General features: G+C 59.9%; 2 protein-coding genes across 8 annotated transcripts in view; one reads left to right on the forward strand and one right to left on the reverse strand.

Annotated features, from left to right (window-relative positions):
• CHD5 (chromodomain helicase DNA binding protein 5) overlaps positions 1-5,170 on the forward strand; it is a 63,213-nt gene extending 58,043 nt beyond the window's left edge. The window contains exons 39-42 of one of the 2 annotated variants that reach the window (XM_019660365.1): positions 356-519; positions 642-756; positions 860-913; positions 1,666-5,170. In XM_019660365.1, coding sequence (XP_019515910.1) covers positions 356-519; positions 642-756; positions 860-867 — 287 coding nt within the window. In that variant the 3' untranslated portion in view covers positions 868-913; positions 1,666-5,170. The remainder of the gene's footprint in view (positions 1-355; positions 520-641; positions 757-859; positions 914-1,665) is intronic. The other variant, XM_019660366.1, reaches the window with a different exon arrangement.
• Positions 5,171-5,724: 554 nt separating this feature from the next.
• The window catches only part of KCNAB2 (potassium voltage-gated channel subfamily A regulatory beta subunit 2), a 95,656-nt gene continuing 76,342 nt past the window's right edge, over positions 5,725-25,038 (reverse strand). For 4 of the 6 annotated variants that reach the window (XM_019660372.1, XM_019660371.1, XM_019660373.1 and 1 more), the window contains 11 exons: positions 24,002-24,081; positions 21,230-21,274; positions 18,961-19,005; positions 18,196-18,239; positions 17,128-17,214; positions 13,339-13,424; positions 11,512-11,632; positions 11,338-11,432; positions 10,173-10,293; positions 9,770-9,858; positions 5,725-8,610 (listed from right to left, as the gene is read on the reverse strand). In XM_019660372.1, coding sequence (XP_019515917.1) covers positions 8,521-8,610; positions 9,770-9,858; positions 10,173-10,293; positions 11,338-11,432; positions 11,512-11,632; positions 13,339-13,424; positions 17,128-17,214; positions 18,196-18,239; positions 18,961-19,005; positions 21,230-21,274; positions 24,002-24,081 — 903 coding nt within the window. In that variant the 3' untranslated portion in view covers positions 5,725-8,520. Of the gene's footprint in view, positions 8,611-9,769; positions 9,859-10,172; positions 10,294-11,337; positions 11,433-11,511; positions 11,633-13,338; positions 13,425-16,299; positions 16,345-17,127; positions 17,215-18,195; positions 18,240-18,960; positions 19,006-21,229; positions 21,275-24,001; positions 24,082-25,038 lie in introns of all 6 variants that reach the window. The other 2 variants (XM_019660370.1, XM_019660367.1) reach the window with 1 other exon arrangement.

Consider the following 25,038-nt stretch of genomic DNA (forward strand, 5'->3'; position numbering starts at 1 on the left):
GTGGGAGATGTTTCCGGAGGCAGCGCTGCCTGTGAGCTCCCCGCCCTGTCCCCAGGGGTGGGCAGGGGCTGCAGGCCTCCCGGGGAGCCCGGAGGCTGGCCGAGGACCTGGCTGGAAGCCCAGCGTTGACTCAGAGTTTCTGGCCCTCGTCTCTGCAGTCCCCAGGCCCCTAGGAGAAGTTCTTTGGGAAGCCCCGTTCTTCTCCCGGGTGGCGTCTCTCCGCTTTGTGGGCGGGCCGGGGGAGGCGCGCCCCCTGGTGTCTGCTGCCTGGCGAGTGCGTAACACGCGCCTGTAAGTAAGCACCGGCCTGGACCACCTGCATCACCGTTTCCCTCCTCCACCCTTCCTCCCGCAGTCTTGAACCAGCTGGAGGAGCTGCTGAGTGACATGAAGGCAGATGTGACGCGCCTGCCCTCCATGCTGTCCCGTATCCCCCCGGTGGCCGCCCGCCTCCAGATGTCGGAGCGCAGCATCCTCAGCCGTCTGACCAACCGAGCCGGAGACCCCACCATCCAGCAGGTGAGGCTCTGCCTGCGGGCCTGGGCCTGAGTCCCCGACACGCGCGTCCTGGGTGTCCCCGGGCCGGGGCTCGGGTCCACGGTGTGGGACTGCGGCTTGTAAACCTGAGTCCTTGCCTCCAGGGCTCTTTCGGCTCCTCCCAGATGTACAACAACAGCTTTGGGCCCAACTTCCGGGGCCCTGGACCGGGAGGGATTGTCAACTACAACCAGATGCCCCTGGGGCCCTATGTGACCGGTAGGTGCCCGTCTGCTTCCGGGCAGCATGTACAGGGGCTCCCCGCGGGCCCCGCCTGCCCAGCACCGCCCTTGGCAAGCCGAGGTTTTCTCTCTTTCTACAGATATCTAGCCGTCCCCGTGACTTCCCTCTGTTGCAGCGCTCATTTCCAGCCGAGGTAAGGCCACCTGTGGATGCCCCAGTGTCCCTTGTCCCTTCCTTGGCTCGGCAAGTCAGGCCCGGTCCATGTGTTTGATTCTCGCCCCGAGCCTTGTGGTCGTCGCTGCCCTGTCAGGCCCCGAGGGTCTCACGCATTTGCCTGGAGCCCTTTGCCCCAAGTCCCTCCACCCTGGGGACTGTTTTAGGGCCAGCGTGTCTTTCCAGGCTTCTGGATACTTCCCTGCAAGTCTGGGCAGCGGGGCACGAAGGGCGGGTGCACTCGGGCATGCCCCTGTGTGGACATGTCCACGGCGGTGGGTCAGAGGCCATGGCCCCCAGCTGGCAACACTGCCTCCCTGTCCTGCTGGGCAGCGCGGTACCCCAGGACATCACCTCTTGTCTCATCCCAGTCCCTGCCCAGGACCAGGAGGGTGGCTCAGGGTTGGGGGGCGGTGAGTGTTCATGGCTAGGAGAGGGGATCTTATTTTGGAGGAACGGCCAGTTCACCTTGGCCCCCACCAAGCCCTGTCTGGCACTTGAACGTGGAGGTACAGGAGGGGAGGCTGTTTCCAGACTGGCTGCCCCGCAGGCTGCCACCTCTGGGGCGCTCTCCGGCACTCTGGGTATGGCTGGGAGGGCGTGGCTAGGGGGCCCCCCTCTGATTGCAGCTGCCTGTGACATGCAGTGGGTGAGGTGGCTCCAGGGTGTGGGGTGCTCCCCGCAGTGGGGACCTGACCGCCCCCCTGCGTAACTGTGACCTGCTTCTTGCAGCCACGCCTGCCGGGTCACTTGCCTGACCCCCACGGGAGAGAAAAGCCTTTTTAGGAGTCGTTGCCACCTTGGGACAGAAAGGGAATGCCATCACCTGGGGGACGGGGTCCAGCCTGGCGGGGCCGGAGCCTGGAAGTGCCACCTCATCATAACCCAAGCGCTCCACACAGCGTCATAGCCACACCACGCGGCCTCTGGGGCCACCTTTGCCAGAACGACTTCCTGGAGGAGATTTCATTTATTTGTCCATCTTTTGCACTTTCCTATTGAAGACTTGAACAAGTTCGTCTTGATAAAGTTAAGTATATACGGAGGAGACTAACCTGCAGTGCCATGTCTGTGTGTCCACGGGCTCCCGACAGGAGGGAAGTTCCCGGAAGCCCTGCTGTTGCCATGCACTCGGCCCGGCAGGGAGGAGGCAGTGCCCGCCCCGGAGCCCTCGCTGTGCCCCCACCCATCCAGCCTTGTGTGCACTGCCTGACTGCCCTCTGCTCTGACCCCTGTCTGCGTGGGGCCCCCACGGCCAGCTGGGTCAGGCAGGGCAGCTGCCCGGTCCAGTGGCGGAGACCTGGCTGATGTCCGGGTCAGGGCAGAGCGTTGATTCTACCCCCTTCCTGCCAGGGCTGGAGATCACCAGGTGTGTGTGGTCTCCTTGGGGAGGGGGCTCTGTTGGCACCAGCGTAGGGCCTGTGGCAGGCCCAGGTGTGCTCCCGGGAGTGGGGGGGCGAGGCCTGTGCGTGTGGGCTGCATAGGGGCTGTGAGACCTTCACTTTGGCCTCTGCTGGGTGGGTTATGGACAGGTGGCTGTTAGCATCCCAGCAGAGAGGTCACGGCAGCACTGAAGGTGGCCCAGTAGCCCCTGGCCCTGCCCTGTGCCCTTGGGGGTCCATCACACCCACCTCCAGGTACACTCTCCCCCGTGTGGTCTCATGGGCTGCAGACATGGAGAGAGCAGGCCACTTCCTGGAGCCTGGACTTATGCCTGCCTGTCTGTGGAGAGGCCTCGATCTAGGCACTTGCCACCCAGGGCAGGACTGTAGCTGCCCTCGCTGTGCCTTGGGGAGAGCTCTGGCTGGAGGCCGGGGACTGGACCTGATGGCCCCTCCAGGCCTCCCTGACACAGCATCCAGGCTTCCTGTCTGGAGTCTGGCCAGGAACACGGGTCTTGGCATCCTCCACCCAGCTGGTGGTACCCTGTAATGGCCCCAGGTGTGGGGGTGGGGAGAGCGGGCCAGGCCTGGGCCCGTGTCCGATGCTCCCTCTGGCCCCAGCTCAGCCTGGAAGGGATTTCCGAGTCTTGGGCTTCCTGGGGGATGCTCAGAATAAGGATCCTGTTTGAGTGACAGGCAAGCTGGGCCTGGGGTTGGAGGTGCCAAGAGGGGCTTGGGCTCAGCTCCCCAGGCCAGGACTGGAGCCAGGATTTGGCGGCTCATCTTGGGACAGTTGGGCGATTGGCCGGCCCTCATAGAGCCCCAGATCTCCTCATCTGTAAATGGCTCTTTCTGAACCCTGGAGGGCTGGACCCCCAAGGCCCCTTCCATCTTGGTGGTCCCACACCCCATCTTGTTAAAAACCTCCAACGCCAACCCAGCCCTGGCATTGAGTGTGGGTAGAGTGGGGAGTATCTTGGAAGTGGCCTGCAAGTTTCCGGGACACACATGCAGCAGTGGCTGACCCCACCTTCCGGGAATGGTGGGGTCATTCCAATCCATGCAGTTCACGTGCATGTGTGTCTTCCAGTCAGTGCCTCCCTACAAAGGCTCCTGGCTCAGGTCACAGGCGAGGTGACTGCCGCGAGCCCCCCTTCACCCAGGGCCCTGAGATGCCGCCCTCCCAGATGGCTGTCAGCCCTGTGCTTGGTCTTGTTGGGAACAGTGCCAGCTTCCTCTGGCCACAGTGGACAGTCTCGTGTCAGACTGGGAGGCACATAGCAGGGACAGGGGTCTGCGTCTCCACTGCTCCCATCCAGGGGCCCATAGTCCCTCCCCTTTCAGCCCGTCCTCCCCAGGGAGCCTTCCTCTGTCCCTGCCTTCCCTATGCCCGGCCCAGGCCTTGCCAGGCTCCCCTTTGCCCTTCTCACCATGCCAGAGCCAGGCACCCACTGACGGCCCGGCCCCCGGCACTGCTGGTCCCAGGAAGGGTTCTGCCCTCTACCACCAGCACCCCGGAGGCCCAGGAAGGGGGTGCTGTGGACATAGTTGGGGAGCGGGTTTCTGGTTGACTGGGAGAGGAAAAAGGATCTTAAGAATGTTTTCTTCTTAGTTTATCAGTTATCTCCCACCGGAAGTGGTGGGTAGGGAGTGTCCCGTCTTTGGCATTTTCAGGCCGGATTTGGTTTTTGCTGCTGGCAGAATCCCAAAGCGCCAGCCTGCAGTTTTGTTTGCAGCCACCTTATTATTATTTAAACCAGTGCCAAGTAGGCTTTCAACCACCTTTGGGCCCCGGTCTCTGAAAGCATCACCTGCCGGGCTCCCAGGTGACGAGGGGAGTTTGGGTTGGGCTGACCGTGACCAGCGGGCATGTGGGACGCCCGACAGCCACTCGCACGTGAAGCACATCCCGACTCGGTGTGAAGAGACCGCCCTGCAAGCCACCTTCTGAACCTCCTTTGTTTTCTACAAATTATGACCGAGGTCCTGCTGACGCCCACAGCTGGGGCAGGCGCCACCATCCTGCTTGTTGGGGCCCCTTCCCAGGGTTCTCTGGGGATCCCCTGCTCAGGTCGGGGGCTTGCCCCGGGGACACGGGTAGTCCTGGTTCCCAGGTGTTGGGTACCAGGGCTCTTGTGTAGAGGGTGGGCTCAGGGACGTGGGAGCAGGCAGCCCCTAGTGGCGGCAGGGGCAGGGCCTTGGGCGGGATGCAGGGGCTGAGGTCTTGGCCTGGCCGTGGCCTAGGGTCCCCCCACAGCACCTGTGCCCTCCATCGAGGGAGCCGACTCCAGCCCGATTTTATATTTCGGGACATTTACAGGTTGTGGTATATCAGCCCAAAGTCATTGGCGTTGTGTTTTGGATTTCTTCCTTAGTTTTCAGATTTTTTTTTTAAACAAAGTATTTTTTTAGGTACAATAACCCAGAAAGGGCCCGTTGGGTGTGTGCGTGTGTCCTGAACCCCTGACATCAAGATAGGCGCCTGAGCCCCTGAGCCTGGAGATGAGGGAAGGGTCCCACTCCCCGCGCATCAGAGTGGAGATGTTAAGGCGCAGACCCCCACCCAGGTGGCATCTGGCCCAGCTGAGGGGCCGGGTCCCTCGCCCTGGGATAGCCCCAGGTCAGCCAAGAGGCTGGGGACACTTCCAGCCAGTTGGAGGGTCCCCGGAGGGAGGGTCCCAGCTGGGAGTGGGGCTGAGCTTTGGAAGCTGAGCCCCTGTAAGTGGTGACCTGTCCCCTCGGGAAGACACTGGGACGTTCGACAGAGCCTGTCGCTGACAGACCCCCTCACTTTGTACTCTGTGTGTATGTCTTGGTTTTCTGTGTTTTAATAAATCCTTTGGGAAAGGACTGAATCAGTGTTTTCCTGAGATTCTCACTGATCTAGGAAGGGGGAGGGCTGGGGGCAGGGGAGGATGTGGGGGTAATGGGGTGTCGCCCGAAGCCACCTCTCACCAAGACCTAGCTGCATGGGGCTGAGGGGCTTGCTGGGAAGGAATGACACCCCAAGAAGGGGTGGTGCCTCCCCTTCCCACCTGCACCCCTGAATATACACCCCATCGCATCAAACACTGAGCCCCCAGTGACAGCCTGCAGCCCTCCTCAGACCCCGACCTCTGTCCCCAGAGGGCACAGCAGCCTCCCAGCAACTAGTGTGTGTGTGTGTTGGGGGCACCTCCATTCCGAATGGAGAGATGAGGGGGTCTTGTTCCTCGATCTCTGCCTCTCCTCCAGGGCCCATTTCTCCCAACCCACCATTGGCTCCAGGGTCAGGATTTGGTGGCGGCGGTGGCGGGGGCTCTAACCTGCTGAGTGGTGGCAGCCTTCTCCCCGTCCCGCCACTGCCCTCCCCGCAGCCCTGACCTGGAGCAGTGCGCCCCCCTGGGAAGGAGAGGAGCAGAGAGCCGAGGACCCTACGGGCTTGGGTTTTATTTTGTCATTCCATAAATACGGGCTTGCGTCTCGGCTGAGTGGCATTTGGAAGCGCAAGACGTATGGCAGTCTCGCCTGCAGAGGGAGTGAGTGCAGTTAGCGGAGGAATCAGTCATTAAAAAAAGGGAGAGAGAGAAGCACATATTTACAAGACTGGAAAAGAACAGAAGGCGAGCGAGGCCTGTGCCGCTCTTGGGGACCTTGGATTTGACCACGGATGTGGGATGAGCGATGGTGGGGGCTCCGTGTGTCCTTAACAAGAAAGACTGACCCTAGCCCTGCCCCCAGACCAGGCCTAGTTCCAGCGTAGGGCACTCCTGAGGGACCCAGGGCAGATTCGGCTTCAAGGGGAGGAGGAGGGGCTAGGGGAGGGGCTAGGGAGGCCCCGCCTCTCAGGCCCGCCCCTGCCCAGTTCTTTCCTTGTCAGGCTCTGACTGCCCTTCGATGTCCATCCAACTTCCTCTGCCCTACTCCGGCCCCCTCCTAAGTCAGGGGGCCCTCCCCCAGGAAGCAGAGCCCGTCCTCCCTGCAGTGAGTGGAGAACAGGACACCTCAGAGCCAGGCTGAGGACAGTGCCCTAGGGCCAGGGCTGCTGGGGCCTGGCACTGGCCATTTAGGCCTTGGCTGAGCTCAACCTTGGGGACCCTGTTTGGCAAACATGCAGCCAACAGGGGCTCGGCCTTCCTGGGTGTGGCTCCTGGGGGCAGCAGCGCCCACCTCGGGCCCGCGACAAGTCCTGGTCCCTGCTCCAACAGTGGGCGTTCTGGGGGCAGCCGTGTGGAGGGGGCCCAGCCACTCTCCCCAGTGATGGGGGTGCGATTTGGCCCACTGTGTGGTCCTGGGACAAAGTGCCCATGCAGGGCCCTGTCCTCAGGGCAGGACTCTTCCACCCCGGGTGACAGGGAGTGGGTCAGGCACCTCTTTTGGGACAGGTGTTGCCCCCTCCCCACACCCACAGGGTGACGCTTGCAGGAGACTGGGTGGAGAAGACCCCCAAGGGTCTGGTCTGTGAGGAGGGGGGCAGGTTCTAGACTCCGGGGTCAGCACAAAGGTCAGCAGTGGAGAAGGCTGTCCTCCTGACTTTGTGGCTTTCTCAGAGCGGGTCTCCCAGGCTTCAGCCCAGCCAGGACTGAGGGCAGTCCCTCTGAGAATGGCAGGGAGCGTCTCTGGTAACGGCAGCATCTATGAAAGCAGGACCCGCCGTGCCCGCCTCTCAGGGTGAGTGTGAGGGTGTGGGGTGCCCAGGTGGGGCTGGCAGGCGCTGCCTGCCCAGGGCGGGAGGCACACAGGGCCGCCCACAGTGGGCTGGCACATCTGTAGAGCCTGGCTCCTGCCCCCCACATAGCCAGCAAAGGCTGGGGTACCTCTCAGGACCACAGGGGCAGGGCTCCTGGCTGCAGATCTCCCCGCCCGCCCCAGGCTGGGGCTGCAAAGGGGCTGACGGTTCTGTTTGTCCTGCCTGCCTCCCTGTCCCCAATCTGTTCCAGGCCGGGGGGTAGCATAAAAGGGAATGACCAACCCCAGCCATCCCCACTTTTCACAGGGTGTGGGGAGTCCCAGGGGCGGCACCGCTGCCCATCTGTCCAGGTCATAAGCTCTGAGCACATAGACACTTAGCAGCCCAAGACGGAACACCCCAGCCTCACCCAATCGGAGGCCTTGCAGGGGGCACCTCTTCAAGGAGAGGCTCCTGGCATCTTTTCCTACATTGCGGGGGCTGCTGCTAGGTGTCAGGTCTCCCAGCCCTGGGCACACAGTGCAGAAGACCCCAGGGACCCTCTCTCACTGTAAAGATCTCAGCATGTCCTCTCTGCAGACCCAATGCCATCACCCCAGGCAGAGCAGAGGCACCATCCTCCCGCGAGAGTGGTCAGCAGCCACAGTCTAGCTAAGCGTGCACGACCTCAGGGCCTTCTGGGGCACAGATGGGGTAGCAGACTGGGTACCTGGCAGGGAGAGCAGGTGGGGCCCTGGGGAGACCTGGGCTAGAGCCCGCTCCACCAGGCCCCCTGCCAAGTGCTCCGAACCACCCTGGTATGGGGCTCATTGGTTGCGTGTAGGGAGCAAGATAGTGGGGAGATGAGCTTGAAATCAGATCCCCAAACTTTTTGTGGGTCCCAAATTGCAGAGCCAATCCCCCTGGATCCCTGCCCCTGCCAGCAAGGGAGGAGGTAGGGGTCAAGGTACAGCACGGGAGGCGCCTCAGAGGCCCCCTGGGGCAGGTGGCTGTGGACAAGGGGTGGGGGAAGCATCTGAGGTCAGGCCCGTTGGGAAGAACCTGGAGCCCTTGGCCAGAGGGACACCCCCGTGGGGAGGCCCAGCCCCAACGTCCAGGCCCCGCAGAGGGGGCCGCAGAAAGACCAAGACCAGGTGGGGCACCCAGAGGAGTGGCCAGCCCTGCCTGCCCCCAGGCCCCAACTGGCCCGGCCTGGCCTGGACTTGAGGAGTCTCTGAAAAGGGTCGCAGTTGGGAGAAAACATGGTTTCTTCTTGGAGGGTGAGCAGAGGCTGCAGGCTTGGGTGGGACCACTTTACCGTCCTTCTAATAATCAATGTCCCCGCCACGACATAGGTCCCTGGAAGCCACGTGGGTCCCTGGAAGCAGCGGATGGTGCGTTGCAGGGACTTTTGAAACGTTTTCCCGATGACATCATCTCGGTGCCATGTTTTCTTTTTGATGCAAACCACACTCTTGGCTTCAAAACAGCTTAAGCGAGCAGCGAACAGAGAGACTAGGAGAGGAAGGGAAAGTGTCCGGGCCAGCGCGGGGCTTCTTAGGACCGGTAGTCCTTTTTGCTGTAGGGTTTATTGCCCAAAATACTATCGATCTCGTGGATAATGGAAGACGACAGCTTGGGGAGGACCTGTGTGTGAAGACAAGAGCCAATCAGAATTCCACCGAGACGGGCCTGGCCTGGGAGAAGGCAGGGAGCGTTCGTCCAGCCCCGCGGGCCCAGGCCCCTCCTGCCCTTACCACATGGAGCTCCAGCTGGGGCCACACTGCTTTTTTATTCCAGAAGGTTTGGGGCAGACAGGAAGCCTGCCCTGGTTTATAATCTGCCCCTCAAACTCCACAATGCTCCAGAACCTTCTGGAAGGCATAAGAGGCAGACTGCAGGGCCAGACGCCTGATTCCCACACCCCAAAAATACTTTTCCCTGCCTTCTCTACCTCACCCTTTCAGGTGACAAAAACCCAGGGGCCGTCTCTGACTCGCTCTCCGTCAGCCTCACCTCCAGTTTGTCAGCGAGTCCCTTTGGTCCGCCTTCCAAACATCTAGGCTGCACCCACCTCTGCCATCTCCACCTCCCCCCGCCCACTGCCCCGCTGTCACTTCCCAGCACATCTCTGCATCTGCTTCTGCTGCCCAGTCTTCCCTCCACGGTAGCCAGAGAGGGATGCTTTTAAAACTCAAGTCAGACCATGCCTTTTGTCTGCTCAGCATCACACAGGCCCCGTCTCACTCATAATCGTCACCCAGGTCCTCAGACGGTGCGCAGTGTCCTGCGGGGGCCACTCAGCTCCTGTCCCACCCCCCTGCCGGCTCCTGGGACCTTGGATCTTCCGTCAGCTGTTCCTCTGCCTGGAACATTCTTCCCCAAGTGTTTGCACGGCCCAGGCCTCACCCCCCAAGCCTCTGCTCACATGCCCCTTTCTCCCCAAGCCACCCTGACAGCCCCTTCACCCCGGGCCCATGGCGCTACCTCCCCTCGCCCCACCAGACACCCTGACCTTGCTCTAGTGTTCTTCCACAGTGCTTATCTGAAAAATCCTCTAATTCCCTCAATTCTTGAATTTAGCATTTACTGTCTGTTCCGGCTAGAACACCAGCTCCTCCAGGGTGGGGCTCTTTGGGGGCTCACTGATGGAGCCCAGGTGCCTAGGACAGTGCTTGGCACGTAGTAAGTGCTCAACAAATATGAGCTGGACAAACGACTGATGGGTAATGGGGGTCCTGTCAAGGACTCCTGAGTTCTGCTCAAGGGCCTGGGGAGGCTGGCGCCCAGCAGGGACCCCACTCACCTGTATTGCTCCAATGTTCTCCATTAGCTGGTCTGCGCTGGAAGCACCCAGGAGCACGGAACTGACCCCTTCATTCCTCAGGCACCAGGCTGGGGGGCAGCAAGACCACAGGTGAGGGAGATACCCACTGCAGGGTCCCTTTCTGGTTTCGCCCTGCCCCTCACAGGTGTCCAGAGACACCTGGCCTCTTGGGCTGGGAGCTGGGGGTGCCTAGGAGGGGGCTGGCAAACCCGGTGCTCCGTGGTGCTAGGTGGGGGTTGCTGGGGGAGACCTGGCACAGACTGCCCCCGTGTGGAGAGGTGGCCCAAGTCCTCTCCCCTGGGTGTGGGACCCCACTACCCATAGCTGGCTGATGGAGGGGGGGGGCCCAGGCACCAAGGACCCTCCCCGCGAGCCCCGTTACCTATGGCCAGCTGCGGGAGGGTGCAGCCCAGGCGCTCTGCGATGGCCTGTAGCTCCTTCAGCTTGGCCTGTTGGCGTCGACCCTCCTCACTCAGGATCTTGTCCTTTAGCCACTGGTAGCCCTGGTTGGGCGGGGAGAGCGCACAGGTGAGGGCGGGTCACCTGGACCTCTGTATGCAGATGGCTGGTGACGTGTGCTCCTTCCATATTCTTCTCCCCAAACAGCAGCTCTCATCCACACTTAAAGCTAAGGCAGCTCCCCCACCCCCAACACCCCCCCAGCCTAAACATGTCCAGCTGTGGGTGGAGTTGGAGGCATGAGACCCACTGCACTCTGACCCTGGAGTCTGAGGCCGGACAAGGAGGTGGACACGTTCCCAGGAGGCCTAGCGTCCCTGGGAGGTGTGCTGCTGCCTTTGGCCCCGCTCTGGGGATGGGGGGCGTCTCCCAGGGGCAACCTGACCTTTCTGTCAGGGTGGGGAGGGGTTGGGGGGTCAGGCCACCCTGCCCTCGAATCCGGGGCCGGGGGTTCCAGGGCTGGATCTGCCCTGGCCTGGGCAGGCCTTTCTCTGCCTGCTCCTTGTCCCCCAAACCCTGCATTCTGGGGACTTTCCCTGAATCCCTTCCAGATGTGTGGGTGTGTGGGGGGCTTGTCCCAGGGAGTCACCTTTGAGTGACAACTGAAGAGGTCTGCAGCCCCTGGCCCTGAGTTCAGTCCAGAGCTCTCAGTGATGGGCCAGAGTGTGTGAGTGTGAGTGTGTGTGTGCAAGTGTGTGTGTGAATGTGTATGTGTGTGTGTGAATGTGTGAATGTGTGTGAGTGTGTGTGAGTGTGAATGTGTGTGTGTATGTGTGAGTGTGTATGTGTGAGTGTGAGTGTGTATGTGTGTGTGTGAGTGTGTGTGTGAGTGTCCACGGGGGAGGGGTATCCCAAATGGCACATGTGGACCCAGCCCAGGTTGTGAATGCTGAACTCGGGTGGGGGTGGGGAGTGGTGGCGCTTGGAGGGGTACAGAGGCCTCTTATCCTGGGGCATGTCCCCTGGGGTGGGCAGCCTTTCAGCCATGGGCTCAGGCCAGCGGGGGCTCCAAGTTCCCACAGCCTGGAACCACCCAGAAGACAGGGGTCTGCCCAAAGTCCCCTCCCCTCCCCCGGCCACTCCTTTACCTTCAGGGAGGCCCTTGAGTAGGGTGGGATGCCACTGTCGTACTTTCCAGAAACGATGCCGCAGGCCAGAGGGGACCAGGTCATGGCGCCCACTCCTGAGTGAGGAATGCCAGTGGGGGTCAGCCCCGGGTCCTGGGAGGCGGGGGAGAGGGCTGTGCAGGGCGGGGAGCCCACCTATCTTGTGGAAGAGCTCAGGCAGCTGCACCTCCACCTTCTCGCGCTGGAACATGTGGTACTCGGCCTGCTCGCAGATGGGCGGGATGAGATTGAACTGGCGGGCCACGGAGTAGGCCTCCTGTGGGTGCAGAGGGGCTTGACGGTCTCTACCTGGCAGCGGGTCTAGAGGCACCGCGTGGGCAGCAGGGAGGAGACACAGAGGCATCTCCAGGAAGGGCTGGCCAACCTGCCCCTCCCGCTTCTTACAGCTTTCCGGGGAGCCCGTTAGGCCCCACCATGAACCCGGGAAAAGGGGGTGGTGGGTCGTTAGACCCCAAGGCTGAAGGGGTTGAGCGGGGAGCACACCCAGTAGTGAGACTTGGGTTCTGGCATGTTAGTTGGGAGGCTTTGTGCAAGGGGCTCGCCCCTCTGTGCCTCAGTTTCCCCATCTGTCGTGAGGGTCAAATGAGCCAATGGTGTTTACAGCCCTCAGTGCCTACATGGGTGGATATTCAGTGCCTATCATCTGTGCAGTTACTGTTTTGATCACGATGGTCACTCCAGGGCCCTGGACCCGGGAGCAGGGAACGCTGGGTCAGGAGGGAGAGTGGCTGGCATCCACCCATTTCTGGGGCTTGGTGCTCAGGCCTCCACTCCACAGACCGGGTGGGCGCGAGCTAGGGCTGATGCCGGCAGACAGGCCCCTGGGGAAGCCCTGTCCGCCGGCCTGGGGGCCCTTTTCCCTTTAGCTACAGACTCAGCGTCCACATCTGTGAAGTGGGCAGAAGACGCTGCTGGCTCCAGGCAGCTCCAGAAAGATGCCGAATGCACATCAATGCCGCAAATGCCAAAGCTGGTTAGTGCCAGGGCTGCTAGGGTTATGTTGCACTTGAAAACCCTGCTTAATTTCTTTGATGAAGTGGAAAGCTGGAACTCACTCGAGGAGAAACCCCACCGATCCAAGGGGTCCTGGAGGCAAGGGTGGTGGGTCGGCCCCAGAGCGGGGACTGGGAGGACGCAGTCCCCAGGCCTCTGTCCCCCCTTCTCCCACCCCCACCCCAGGTGCCTGCCTCTGAGGAGCACACAGCCACCCTGCTGGTCCTGCTGGGACACTCCAGAAACATCAAGAAGCATCTGCTGCCCTCGGCCTCTAATGGCTCCCATGGAGGGAAATGACAGCGAAGGGGACGCTTCCCTGAAAGTGTAGGTGAGGGGGAATCATCATGGATTCTGAGATGGACGCCCGGGGTCCCAACAGCTGCTCACATGCTGAGGCTGCCCAGACTCTGAGCCGCACGGCCTGGGCATTCATCTCAGCCGAGCTGTGTGACCTTGGGCATGTAACGTAACCTCTCTGTGCCTCCACGTGCACATCTGAAAACCAGGATGACGGCAGCGCTTACGTCGCAGGGCGTTGTGAGGATTAAGTGGGAGCGAGTCCACATGAAACCTTTGAGTCTAACGGCACCTGGGAGACATGAGAGCTCAGTGCCAGGGCCTGCCGTTGCTGGCACCTGAGCTCCAGGACCTCCGCTAAGAGCGTCACACCTGTTCTCTCAGGTAATCCTCACAACAGCCTCATGAGGGGGCGGTCATCCTAGTGGTCTTGTTCACCAGGTGGGGCAAGTGAGGCTCTGAGAGGTTAAGCCCTGTCTTAACCCAGACAGGTCGCACCCCATTCTGAAGCCAAGACTCCCCCATCTGTGAGGCCTGTGGCTGTGACCCCCATCTGTCACAGTCATCTGTGTAATCGCGACCAACGCCCTGGATCTGCCAGAGCCCCGGGTCTTCACAGTGGGGTCAGGGAGCGCCTGCTCGTGGATGGACACACCGAGAAGCCCATACCATGATCTCCATGGAGCTCCAGCGCGATGTGCCCCAGTACATGGCCATCCCCTGGTTGATGACGTGGGTCATGGCACGGACGGTCTCTGTCACGAGAGAAGGGGAAACAGGAGGTGGGAGGGTGGCCGGGGGGCACAGGGCCCAGCCTGGGGACATTCTGCAAACAGGCGGGGCGCCGGGAGCAGGGAAGGGGTGCTGCGAAGATGGCTTGCAAGCAGTGTACTTCCTGGCTCCGAAGTCGGGTGTGGCAGGGGATCTCTGAGACGACAGAGAAAAGTGTCACCTCCGCCCTAGAAGCTGGCCTTGAAAACCATTTCCCCAAACAGTTACAGGTCTTACGGAAGCTTTGAATAATGGGTTATGGATAGACTGGGATGTTTCTGTGGCAGGTTAGAGGGATGAGGGGAGGTGAGACCCAATAATGTGACGCTAGACGCTGGAAGGCGGGGAGTTCTCTAGTCCGGGGAGAATCAGGGACCCTGGTCCTCAGGGAGAACCAGCTACGGGTTAAGGTTCCCCTGAGACTGGCAGGAGGCAACAGGCAGTCAACACAGTGTTTGCTGTCTCTGGTCGGCTACTTCGGGCCATTCCCAGTTCTCAGTGGGACCCGGGGAACTGAAGGGAGAGGTGACGATGGCATCTGTAGGGACAAAGGGCATGGCGTGGGGCCCTGGGGGGGTGTCCCAGAGTGGGGGCTGCAGGCTGGAGCTCTCCACATGTCCCAAAGGAGAGCCCAAAGGAGACATGGACAGCCCCGTTTGGGCCAGGTCCCAGCTTCTCAAGTCAGCCCCGCGCTAGGCTGGAGAGTGTGCCTCAGCAAGGAATGGTGGTGGCTTTGGCTTCCAGGACAACGGGGGTCAGTTTCCAGTGCTCTGGAAACAACCTGAGTACTGGGCAGCTGAGACTGGCAATGTCCTAAGAACGAAATGGCAGAAACCCCAGGCCTGCCTTTTAAGTAAGAGAAAAGGGAACCTCCCCCACCTACATAGCAGATTCTCCCTCGGACTCAGGAAAGGTTTTGAGAAATTAAAGTCTGCCAGCTATAGTTCCCTCCTAGGCTGTTTCCGCCTCATGGGAATGTTGTGGTGTTTAAAACAGCACTTGGCCTCCAATTTTTAAATTTCCAATGTCTCCTAGCTTTGCGGGGTGAGGACTCCCCTCAGGCTTCTCCAAGCCCCATACAGTGCTTGCAAGTTCAGCTGCCCGAGGCAGCGCGGGAAGTCGAGTTGAAGACCAAGTGTTTCTGAAACAAAGCACGACACTGACTCTTGCCGCAGGGGACCCTTAGTAGAAACCTAAGGTAGCTGGGGCTTCTGGGGTGGTGGCCTCAGAGGGCTTGCCCAGGACCCCTAAAAATCACAACTGGACTTCCATGCCTGCAGGCCGAGCCCTGCCCTCTGCTTCATTCCAAGGTCAAGACTGGGCTCCTCTCTGCTCATCTCAGGGAGTAGGGCTGGCTGGCAGGGGAGCCCGAACCCCTCTGGGACCACCAATGGGCCACTGCTTTAACTGCCAACACCATTTGACATGAAGGACAGCACCTGGTTGGAGAGGCCTGAGGGTCCCAGGAAGAGATCTTCCCACATCCACACCCTGAGCCCAGGCTCCCGGCCGGGCTCTCCTTGTTGGGTTCTTTAGAAACACTCTTGGGGGCACCTGCGACCATGCAGCGTAACTGCCGATTGTTTTCAGCCAAGGCTCAGGTCCACATGCTGGAGAGAGGGAGCCGGAGCGCACCCCCATTCACTAGCCTGGCTCCTTTGCACAGCTCTCTCCTAACGGGGGACCACACAGTGCACTGCAGCAACCCTTTCATGCAGAGAGGGGAGTGCACAGGGTCTGGGGGACAAGGTCACGGGTGGGGGCCTGCGAGAACCTGGGGCTGGTCTCTGAGGGAAGGGGGTCCTATGCAAAGGCTCTGGGATTCCCAAGGGTCCCGGGCGGTGGCAGGCTAGGCGTGGAGTCCATACACAGGAGAGTGGCACTCTGCACTTCTGCCCAAGCGTGATGTCAGTGGCCCCAGAAACAAGGACAACTGTCCTTCACCTCAATATTTAATGCTGTAGGACAGGAGCAGGGGGACCACATCCTTGCAGCTGCTGCCAAACCCCATGGCATCTCCTGCCATGTCACAAATAATACATGGGGGGGTCAGGTGGCAGTGCCAGTTGGCAGGCAGGAGCCCTGCCAATGTGGCACGCAGCCCGGTCCCAGGGGGACCTAGGCCTGCCTGCCCATGGGGTGGGGTCCTGGAGGCCCTGAGCTTAGGGGCGGGTAGAGATAAGCAGCGTCAGAGGCTGCTGGGTCCCGAGTCTCCCTGGCTCATGTAGGTATTCTTCAAGGGCGAGAATGATTCCGTTTCAGGGGAGAGGTCAGGTCACATGGCGAGGGGTGAGAGTGGCAGGTGGCCCAGCCCTCCCAGGGCACGTGAGCACCACATCAGCCAGGACACTCATGGAGGAACCGGTGGGCCTTGGATGGGCGGCTCACCCTGGGGTTCACTGCTTCTGGTTGGGGTAGGAGCTTAGCAAACAGGAACTACAGAGAAGATACAACTTGCCGGGGCCACGTGTGCTGGGGTCCCCGATGTGTTCGCTTCAGTGGGAACCTGGTCTCTCCCAGCCCATCCAGGGTCAAGGTTTCAGGCGCTGATCACAGCATCCCCAAATCAAGAGGCGGCCCCGGCAGACAGCCGGCCGGCCCCCAAGGGTCACAGCAATGCCAGGCGGGGCGGGAACATGCACACGGAAGGATGGACAGACGGGAGGGAGGGATTGACAGCGTGGCCTGGGCGGGGGCTCCTCCTTCACTTGCAAGATGTTCTCAGAGGGCACTTATTTTCCCTTATGCATTTTATGGAGAAGTTTGTCATCAGGGGGAGAGTTGTGTAAATAAAATCACTGTCTCATAAAATGCAGCTTGGACACAGAAGTCAATAGTCGGGCCGAGGGTACTGTGTACCTTCTATGATGAATGTCCTGGACTTGGAGGAACTAAATGGGTCCCCTGGTGATAAAAGAAAGATTTAAAGAGACCAGAGTTTATAGCTGTGGGAACATGGAGAGGCGCGGTATGACAAAGGGCACGGGAGGGAGGCACAAATCACTTTCCGCAGAATACTCGTTAAACACACACACACACACACACACACACACACACATTACACACACGCGCATGTGTGAAAGTATATACTAAACACATGAAAGAAATAACTTGAACGCAACTTAATTATTCAAGTCCCCAAAGCAGGAAAGCACAACCGGGAAGATGCCTGAGGCAGGAAGGTGGGGGAGATCGGAGGGGTGGAGATGGAGTCGGAAGAATAAGTGTGGCCTAAGAAACCCAAACCGCTGTCTTTTTCTGCGCCAAGTTAATAGTTTATCCCCCAGAGCAAAAGGCCTGTAACCTCCCAGTGGAAGGTGATTGAAAGGAAGGAAGAAGGTGCAGCTGAGTCATCATATTGTGACTGCATTGAGCTACAGCACATTAACTGCTGAGAGACCATTCCAGCAGTGCGAAACCCAGGGCGAGGAACCGGGTGTGGACCCAGCAGGGACGGGGCTCAGCCTGGAGGTGCAGGGCACACCTGGGGGGCGGGGGACGGCCATCAGAGCTGAGCTCAGGCCCTCCTCGCCTGCTCACCCCTGCTCTCCACCAGGAAGGCCTGGCCTTCCCCTCCCACCTGGCCTGGGTGCCCAGCCTGGGGGCCTGTGCTGGCGGCCATCAGAGCCTCAGGCTCAGAACCTCCTGGGAACGGCGCCAGGCCCGGCCAGCTGGTAGAGAACCTACCTTCCATGGGCGTGTTGGGGTCTGGGCGGTTGGCAAACACCACGTCCACATATTCCAGCTGTAGCCGCTCCAGGGAGGCCTTCAGACCTGGGGGAGCAAATCAGGGGGGCTGTCACCATCTTCACACACTTTTTTGGGCCCTCACCTGAGCCAATGACGAAAGGGACGAGGCCCCTGGCCCTGGGAATGAGTGCCACCTGGGGTTGCGGGAAGCCAGCATAAGAGTGGGAGCACCCCACCCAAGGGGGCTCTGCCTGTTCAGGAGGACTCGGTGGAGGGACACGCAGGCCCAGCGTCCTGCGGCTGAATGAAGGGGGCGCCCTCCTCGGCTTTCTGGTGGCCCCGGGATAACTGGGAGAGCTAGGTTAGCTGACGCGGAGGGAGAGCTGCACGTAGCGTTTATCACACCCAGGGCTGATGGTGTCTGAAACGCACAGATCGTGAACTCGTACATGGCAACGGTCCAGAACGGAGCTCAGAGTGCGGTGTTGGGGCTGTGGGATGGGGCGGGGCGGGCAGCAAGGCCTCCTAAGCGGCTCCCTGTTAGTGCGGGGAGTGTGTTACTTTGATGAACATGGATAGACGAGGCAGGACAGTACAGACATGATAAGCTGTTCCTGCTCCCTGCACTCCTGTGCTGAGCCCTGGGCTGTGGGCCCGACACCCACCGTCACCTGAGGTCTTCCTGGTTTCCAGTGACCCCAGGTGCTCTCACTGCGCCCATTGCACAGATGCTGCCTCAGAGGCCTGGGGAGCTGATGTCCCTCACTGACGGTCACCCAGCAGCACCGGAGGGAAGCCCAGGCCTGCCTGTGACCTCCCCCGAGACAACAAGGGTGACACTGGCCTGGCCCTGCCCAACCCCTGCCCCCTCCCTCATGACGTGGAGGGTCCACCCTGCGTGAGCCTGGGTGGGAGGAGAGGGTCAGAGCAGAGCCCTGGCTGTTCCCGGGCGAGGGGCCCTGCGCCCTATCACTGGTGGGGGGAAGGGCACTGTTTTCTTCACTTTTGCATCCAGGGAGGATGGCATGGGTTTAGGGGCTTGTGTGGAGCCAGAGCCCCCCTCACCTTCTATGATGTGCTTCCTGGAAAGACCCCTTTCAGTCTCCGCTCTGAAAAACAAGCTGACAGCATGAGTGATACTGCAGTTTGGGGGGAAATGCTTGTGATGCAATGTTAGGCAAAAAAAAAAAAAAAGGTAAGCACATGCCATGGGCTCACGCAGGCCGGGGGGAGGCCTGGGCTGTCCTGGGGGCCGCGTGGCTTCTGGTTTTCAATGTGCTCGTCCGCTTGGCTTGGATTGTTTGTTTTTTTAAGTTTAAGAATGTATCATATTTATACTTCCTATGAAGCCAATTTTGTCCAGCCCCAGAGAGAACATGGGGCCCGGCGCCTGGAGTGCTCTGTGGCCCGGGGAAGGTGGAGTGGTTTGGACAGTTCACGGATTTTCTGTTTTCCAGAATGTTTAAGATGTTACCTTTGTAATCAGAAAAAGTAACAGACCCACGAAAGTAAAAATAAAAATTTAACAGGGTTTGAGTAAAAGACAAACTCAGCGGAAGCGGCTGTTTTGGAACTCGGATGTGCCCTAACAGGGTGGGCACCAGCCGGGGCAGGCAGCTGCACAAATGCCAGCCCACTCCTGCTGCGGGCACCAAGGACAGGAAGCTGCCCTGGGCTCCCGGCCAAGGCTGGCCTGTCCAGGACAGACCCCATGCACCCTCTGCTTCCCCAGGACGACTGTCCTCCCCCTGCCCAGGGGTGTCGGCAGATGTGGGGCTGTGGCCGCTGGCCCTGACCCCTGCCGGGAGCGCCACCCACGGCTGCACCTACTTTCCTCCCCAGAAGATCTTGGTGGTGATGACCAGGCTGGATCGTCTGTGGACAGAAGAGAAGGAGGGGTGTTACTGGGCGTGGCCCCTTGGGGTGCTCCCACCTCCGACCGTCTTCAGCTCTCACACAGGGGTCCTAACACCCTTCTCATCTGCGAGCACGGTGGTAAAATGGGGCGCCTCTCTACGATTTGATGTTCGCAGTGGGCCGAGCCTGGGTCCTGGGGCTCCCTGTGGAGTCAGGAGACAACTCACAGGTGCAATTAACTAACCAGTTACATGACTACAACGAACTAAAGGTGTAACTCTAAGTCAGGCAGCGGGGGCCTGACAGACGAACCCAGAGGAGGGGGTGCAGTCGGTATTAGGTAGAGGAAGGTCTCGAGGAATGGGGGGGGTCAAGGCTCAGTATATAGGAAGCAGACTGAGGGAGTGGGGGGCAGAGACTGGGCGTCAGGTTAGGGCTGGCGGCCACACAGGGCTCTGGTGGGTGGCTTGACAAGCACTGACAGTGTTTCAGGAAACCTGGGTGTGGACAGCAGGCAGGGGCCGGGGGTGCACCGAGGGAGGGGGAGGTTGGGGCAGGGATAGGACCTGGGTCGTGAGGGGAGCTCAGTGATGCTGAGGCGAGTCTGGGCTGGGGCGTCTGAGAGCCAGGGGTGGTGGGGGAAGGGCATAGATTCCGTTCTCCCACTTTAAATCCACATGAGGCAAATACAGACCCCATGACTTCTCCTGGATGGGGGTGGGTACAGGGCTGGGGAGATAATGATGGCTGTTCCTGGCTTCATTTGCCCTTGACCCTTCCCAAGGGAGGGGTGAGAATGACGCCTCTGGTTGTGCCCCCCCCCACCGGCTGCTCAGGAAACAGCTCAGAGCCACAAGCACAGGCAGCTGGGGTCACCTCCAGGCAGGAGGGGTGACCTAATACAAGTCTCCGTGTGCTCACCTGAGGTTTAACCAGAGGACTTGCTCATGCATGCAACTGACTTTACTTAGAGAGTGAGAAGGAATTTATTTTGGTGTCAATTACAGCCAGGGAGGAACAACGTCGGCCAGAGGAGGGTGACCGTCACCCGCGTGGAAGCCTGATTCTGAGCGGCACTCGCCAGGGGCCTGGAGGGGCGGCCCAGCTTTATAATGGCTTCTGGTGCTCCTGAGAAGAAAGACGCTGGGGTCCCAGGGTGTGTCTGCCACTTCAGATGAAGCTGGGGTCTGGGGCTTGGGGGGCCCCAAAGTGCAGCAAGCCTCAGCCTGTCCTGTCCAAGGAGGGTGGGAACTGCCTGACAAGGGACCCCAGGCTCCTGCCCTGTTTCCTGGCGGGGAGTGGGGGGGGGTCAGCCCAGAGGGACACGGGGAAGGGGAGTCCTGTGGTGAAGATCAGTCTTAACAGCTGTCCCTTCCCAGGTGAGTGTGACACGTCCGTGTCCCTTCCCAGGTGAGTGTGACACGTCCGGCCCTGGGCTGGGCGGGGGTAGGGGGGTGTTTACAGACTTGGGCTGTTTGAGCCTCAGGACAGCCCTACCAGGGAAATCAAGACAGTGGTTGCTTTACAGGTGGGGACACGGGCTCCAGAGAGGCGGGACACTCGTCAAGCCCTGTGGACAGGGAAGAACAGTGGATTCCAGCCCCGGGGAAGGACTCTGCACCCCTCTCCTCCTGGCAGCACCCCTGATGTACGGGGGCCATCTGGGGAGTGCTCATGTCCAGCGCTTTCTGGCCTAACTCAAGTCAGCTTTGCAGCCCGGGACCCCGGCCTTCTGCATCGCGGCGGACAAGCTGGGTGACAGGTGGAGGGGCGGAGCTGGGGCGCCAGGGCCTCCACTCGACTCACTCTCAAGCAGACGCCCCCTGTCCTGGAGCACCGAATGGAGCACCCCACTTGGCGACTGACGCAGCGGAAGCTCCCTCGCCTCACCACAGCCCCTGGCTCCCCGGGCCGCCTGCCCTCCGTGAGAACCTCACTCCCTCTGGAGGAAGCACAGGGCTGCCTCCATTCTGGGACATTCTTCCCTTCCCAGCAAGAAATATTCTGGGGCTTCCAGGTCTTAGGAAGGGGGGCTGGCTGTACAAGGGCCGATGAAGCCAACCCTGGGCACTCCTCTGGCAAACCGGGACCCAAGCCAACGCTCGCCCTGGGCAGCCTGCCCACCCCATCCCAGACCCCAGAATGCATCTGCCCCTCACGGAGCCCTCCCTGCCACCTCCCCTCTCCAGGCTCCTCCTGTGTGTGTGCCCTGGACACCGACCACAGAGACAGCAGTCATTACCTCCATCCCTTCTTCTTAATGATGTTCCCTAAAACAGCTTCAGCTCTGCAAAAAAAAGACAGACACGGAGATTTCATTAAAGCGTAACAGAAACATCAAACCCCACTCCACCGTGACAATCGGCCATTCTGACCCCGCTGTGAAGATGCCACTGGGGCCAGAGAGCCAGGCTGTTAACGCCCGCCTTGGCTCAGGCAGCTCACTCCAGAGAGCCAGCCTGGGAGCGTCTGTGTTACTTCCCCACGGAGGTGGCCACGGGCATGTGGCCCCACAGGCCTTGTCTGAGGCTCTCAGACGAGGAGGGAGCCCAAGTCCTCCTGGCCTGCTGCAAACTCACCGGGGAAAAGGCAGCACCACGTGGGTGAAGTTTCAAGGCAAGTATGTTTTTGTTTTTGTTTGTTTGTTTTTTAGCTGAGCCATCCTGCTACCTGTTGGCAGCTCAGCGGCTGCTCAGCTTGGGCTGGACTCGAACCGCTGTTGCTCAGAGCTCAAACTCTTGAGCGAGCTCTTAACCAACTGAGCCTCTCGGCCAGCCCAAGGCAAGTATGTTTTTGAAAGGTAAATTATTCATCTGTTTTCGGAGACAATGAACATGTATTCAGGGCAGGGGCTGCATCTGCAGCAGAGGGTGTGCGTGTGTGCCCATGTCCCTCTGGTTTCTTGCTTTTGGACAATAGACAGACAGATGCCATGCTGACTGCTGTCTGTTCTGTTTGGCGTCACTCTGGGCCCTGCACCAAACTCGCTGGGGCCAGCCGGAGTCATGGGTGAGCTGGTCCAGCCTCACTTGGCACTGCAGTGCTCGATTTTTAACTTTTGAACGTTTAGCTTTTAAGAACTTTTTGCGTGTAGCAAAATGTTTCTGAGGGGAAACAACGGAGAGAGAGTGATCCACACTCAGTGCCACATTCAATTATAACAGTGTCTGAATCATCCACTCGGAAACAACGGGCTCTAATTTGCAAGCTGTTTAGAATACGTTCTGAATGCTCTTGTCCTTGGTCAGGATGCGTAGACATTCACTCAGCCCTGGCCCTCTTCCTTTTATTCCCTGGTCCCTTACTTGTGGGACAAAGGACCAGGGAAGGAGGAGGAGAGAAAAGCAAGCCGTGGTCCTGAGGTTACAGGAGCCGTAGACAGAGTTAACCAAAGCCTATTGCTGGTGGTCGTGGATTCTCATGGCTGTGGATTTGGTGAGGCTGGCACCTGTCCAGGGGGACACAAATCCTGCAGCTCTCTGGGAAGCGTCCAAATTAGCGTCAGCATGAGAAGCAGGGCGACTCAGCAAGCTTTGTGGTTGGCACCCTGGTTGGTGCGAGGGACAGTGCCTGGCCCACCACTGCTGGAGCTGCCTGGCGGCTCTGTGCCCTGAGCAGCTTCTGTCTGCCTGTCCCTTGGCACACAGTGTGGGTGACTGCTGGCACCGAGGCATCAATGGGGGTGAGGAGACAGCTACAGAAGCTGGAGAGGAGTGGTGGGCAGGATGAGGGCAGTGGGTTCCAAGGGCAACAACCCACAAGGCCGCTCCCCGATTCCTGGGCTCCTGGCAAGGGGATTCCAAGATGCCCCGAGGCTGTCCAGGACCCAGTGTGCTTGTCCTAGCAAGCCAGCCCTCGGTGTCCCTTAATCAGGAGGAAGTGAAGAAAGTGACACAGAGAGTGTGGCTGCGGTGAATTGGAGTGTGCTGGGCCCGTGCACAGGGAGCTGCACAGAGCTGCCTCCCGCACGCCCTTGTGGGCGCAGTGCCAGGGCACAGGCTGGGGCGCTCACAGCGGGATGGGGGGAGGGCGCCTGTGGCTTTGCACCAGGCTTCTCCACCTCTGACCTTTGTTGGGATCACCTGTCTGGAAAGCGGTTTGCTTTGATGGGAAGCAGCTGCCAGTTTGGAGGGGTTGGGAGGGGCTGTGGTGTCAGGCGGGGCCGAGGGCTGATGATGTAGGTTAGAGGAGATTTGGGGGTCCCAGTGGAGGCCCCCAGGGCTGTCAGGACCCTGGGTGAGGACTTGAGCAGAGGCCCAGCTGGGTTCCCTGATGTGGGCCCCATGCAGGCTGCAGGCGCTGACCCAGAGCCTGGCGAGGCAGGTGCTGGCCCGCAGCCGCGGTGCATAGCAGGCCAGGCTGCAGCCAGCCCAGCTGAAGGGAACCTGGCTCGCCCCAGGCAGGAGGGGCCAGAGGGAGGAGGAAAGACAGCCAACAGATGACTTCACTAACAAAGCTGCGTTTTGGAAACCTGATGCAGGAGAGTGGATGATTTGATTACAGCCCGTCTTTAAAATTGAAGCCAGCAGCCTTGGCTGAGGAGGGCTTTTACATAATTGAGTAGCAAAGCTCATGGCCAAATAGGAAGTGCTTCCTACAGCGCTCGGCTCGCAGGACCCCACTCTCTCCAGCTCCAGAGGCCCCGATTCTCTGCAGCCCTAATTGCACCATTAAGACGTGAAAATGTCAGGTGTGTGGGGCTGGCCGCAGGTCACGGGCACGGCAGGAGAGCCCCGGATGACAGCTTAATCGCAGCCCTGCACAGCACCTCGGGCACCAGAGGGGCTGAGGTCATCTCGGTGCATGGACACAGGGGGAGTTTGGCAAGTGACCAGTGTCCAAGTGTGCTACGATTCTGGCCCCATGAAAACCACGTGTCCTCGAGCCATTCAGAGTTTAGAAAAGCGGGCAGAGTGGGAGGGGTGAACCATCTGGGGACGCAGAGCCACAGGACAAGCTTAGGCTCTTCCCAGGGGAGCCATGGCTTTTTCCCACGAGAAAAGACACGACGTACTTGCCCGCCGCGTAGACTTCTGCGGTATCGAAGAGGTTGATGCCGTTGTCGTAGGCCAAGGTCATGAGCTGCTCTGCCATCTGAAATGAGAAAACCATGGCAGCTCTCAGGCGGCACTGTCCTGTCAGCCCAGGGGCAGTGCCCAGAGGCCCAGGACCTGCACTGGGGCTCCCCTTGGCCTCTTCTGCCACAGGGTGGACAGGCATGGAGGCAGCACTCAGGGAGAGGCCCGCAGAGAAGAGAGAAGACAAAACAAAGGAAGAAACAGCCTATGGGCTGTGAATTTCTTTCGAGCAGGGACCCCATCTGTTGGGTCCTCATAGGGCTTTGCACCTGTACTGGGTTGAATAGTATCTTTTCATGTCTATCCAGAGCTTCAGAATGTGACCTGATTTGGGTGTGGGGCTTTGTAGATGTCATTAGCTTATTTAAGTTGAGGTCACACTGCTTTGGGGTGGACCCTAAATCCATCATTGAGGGGTGTCTGTATAAGAACAGACACAGACATCCAGGGAAGAGGCCATGGGGAGACGGAGCAGAACGGGGGTGATGTGTCTACAAGCCAGCGCCCCCGGTGGAGCTGGGAGGGATGGAACCGCCCCTTCAGAGCCTGGGCGGGAACGCAGCCCTGCACACACCTTGATTTTGCATTTCTGGCATCCAGAACTGTGAGAGAATAAACTTCTGTTTTTAAGCCACGCAGCTGTGGGACTTTCTTAGGCAGTCCAGGGAAACTAATGGCCACAACAGGAGTGCACTAGCTCTTGGCAGAATAAATATTTTAAAGCTACGGCTAGAGTGCATCCTATGACGCGGTAGCCCGCCGAATCCTCCCCAGCAACCGCATGAGGACGAGATTATTCTTGTTTGCAGCTGGGGGACCTGCCATCCTCAGCTAGCACTCTGGCCTTGGCCCTGTTCTCTGATGCCTTGTAGGCAGGGGCTGATGACTGGCAACCGACTGGTAATGGGGGTGAAGACAGAGGATCAGGGGAAGACAGCCTGCAATTGACAGCTCCCTCCCAGATGTAGTAAAG

The sequence above is a fragment of the Hipposideros armiger genome, unplaced genomic scaffold (assembly GCF_001890085.2).
Source record: "Hipposideros armiger isolate ML-2016 unplaced genomic scaffold, ASM189008v1 scaffold_316, whole genome shotgun sequence".
Classification (NCBI taxonomy): Eukaryota; Metazoa; Chordata; class Mammalia; order Chiroptera; family Hipposideridae; genus Hipposideros; species Hipposideros armiger.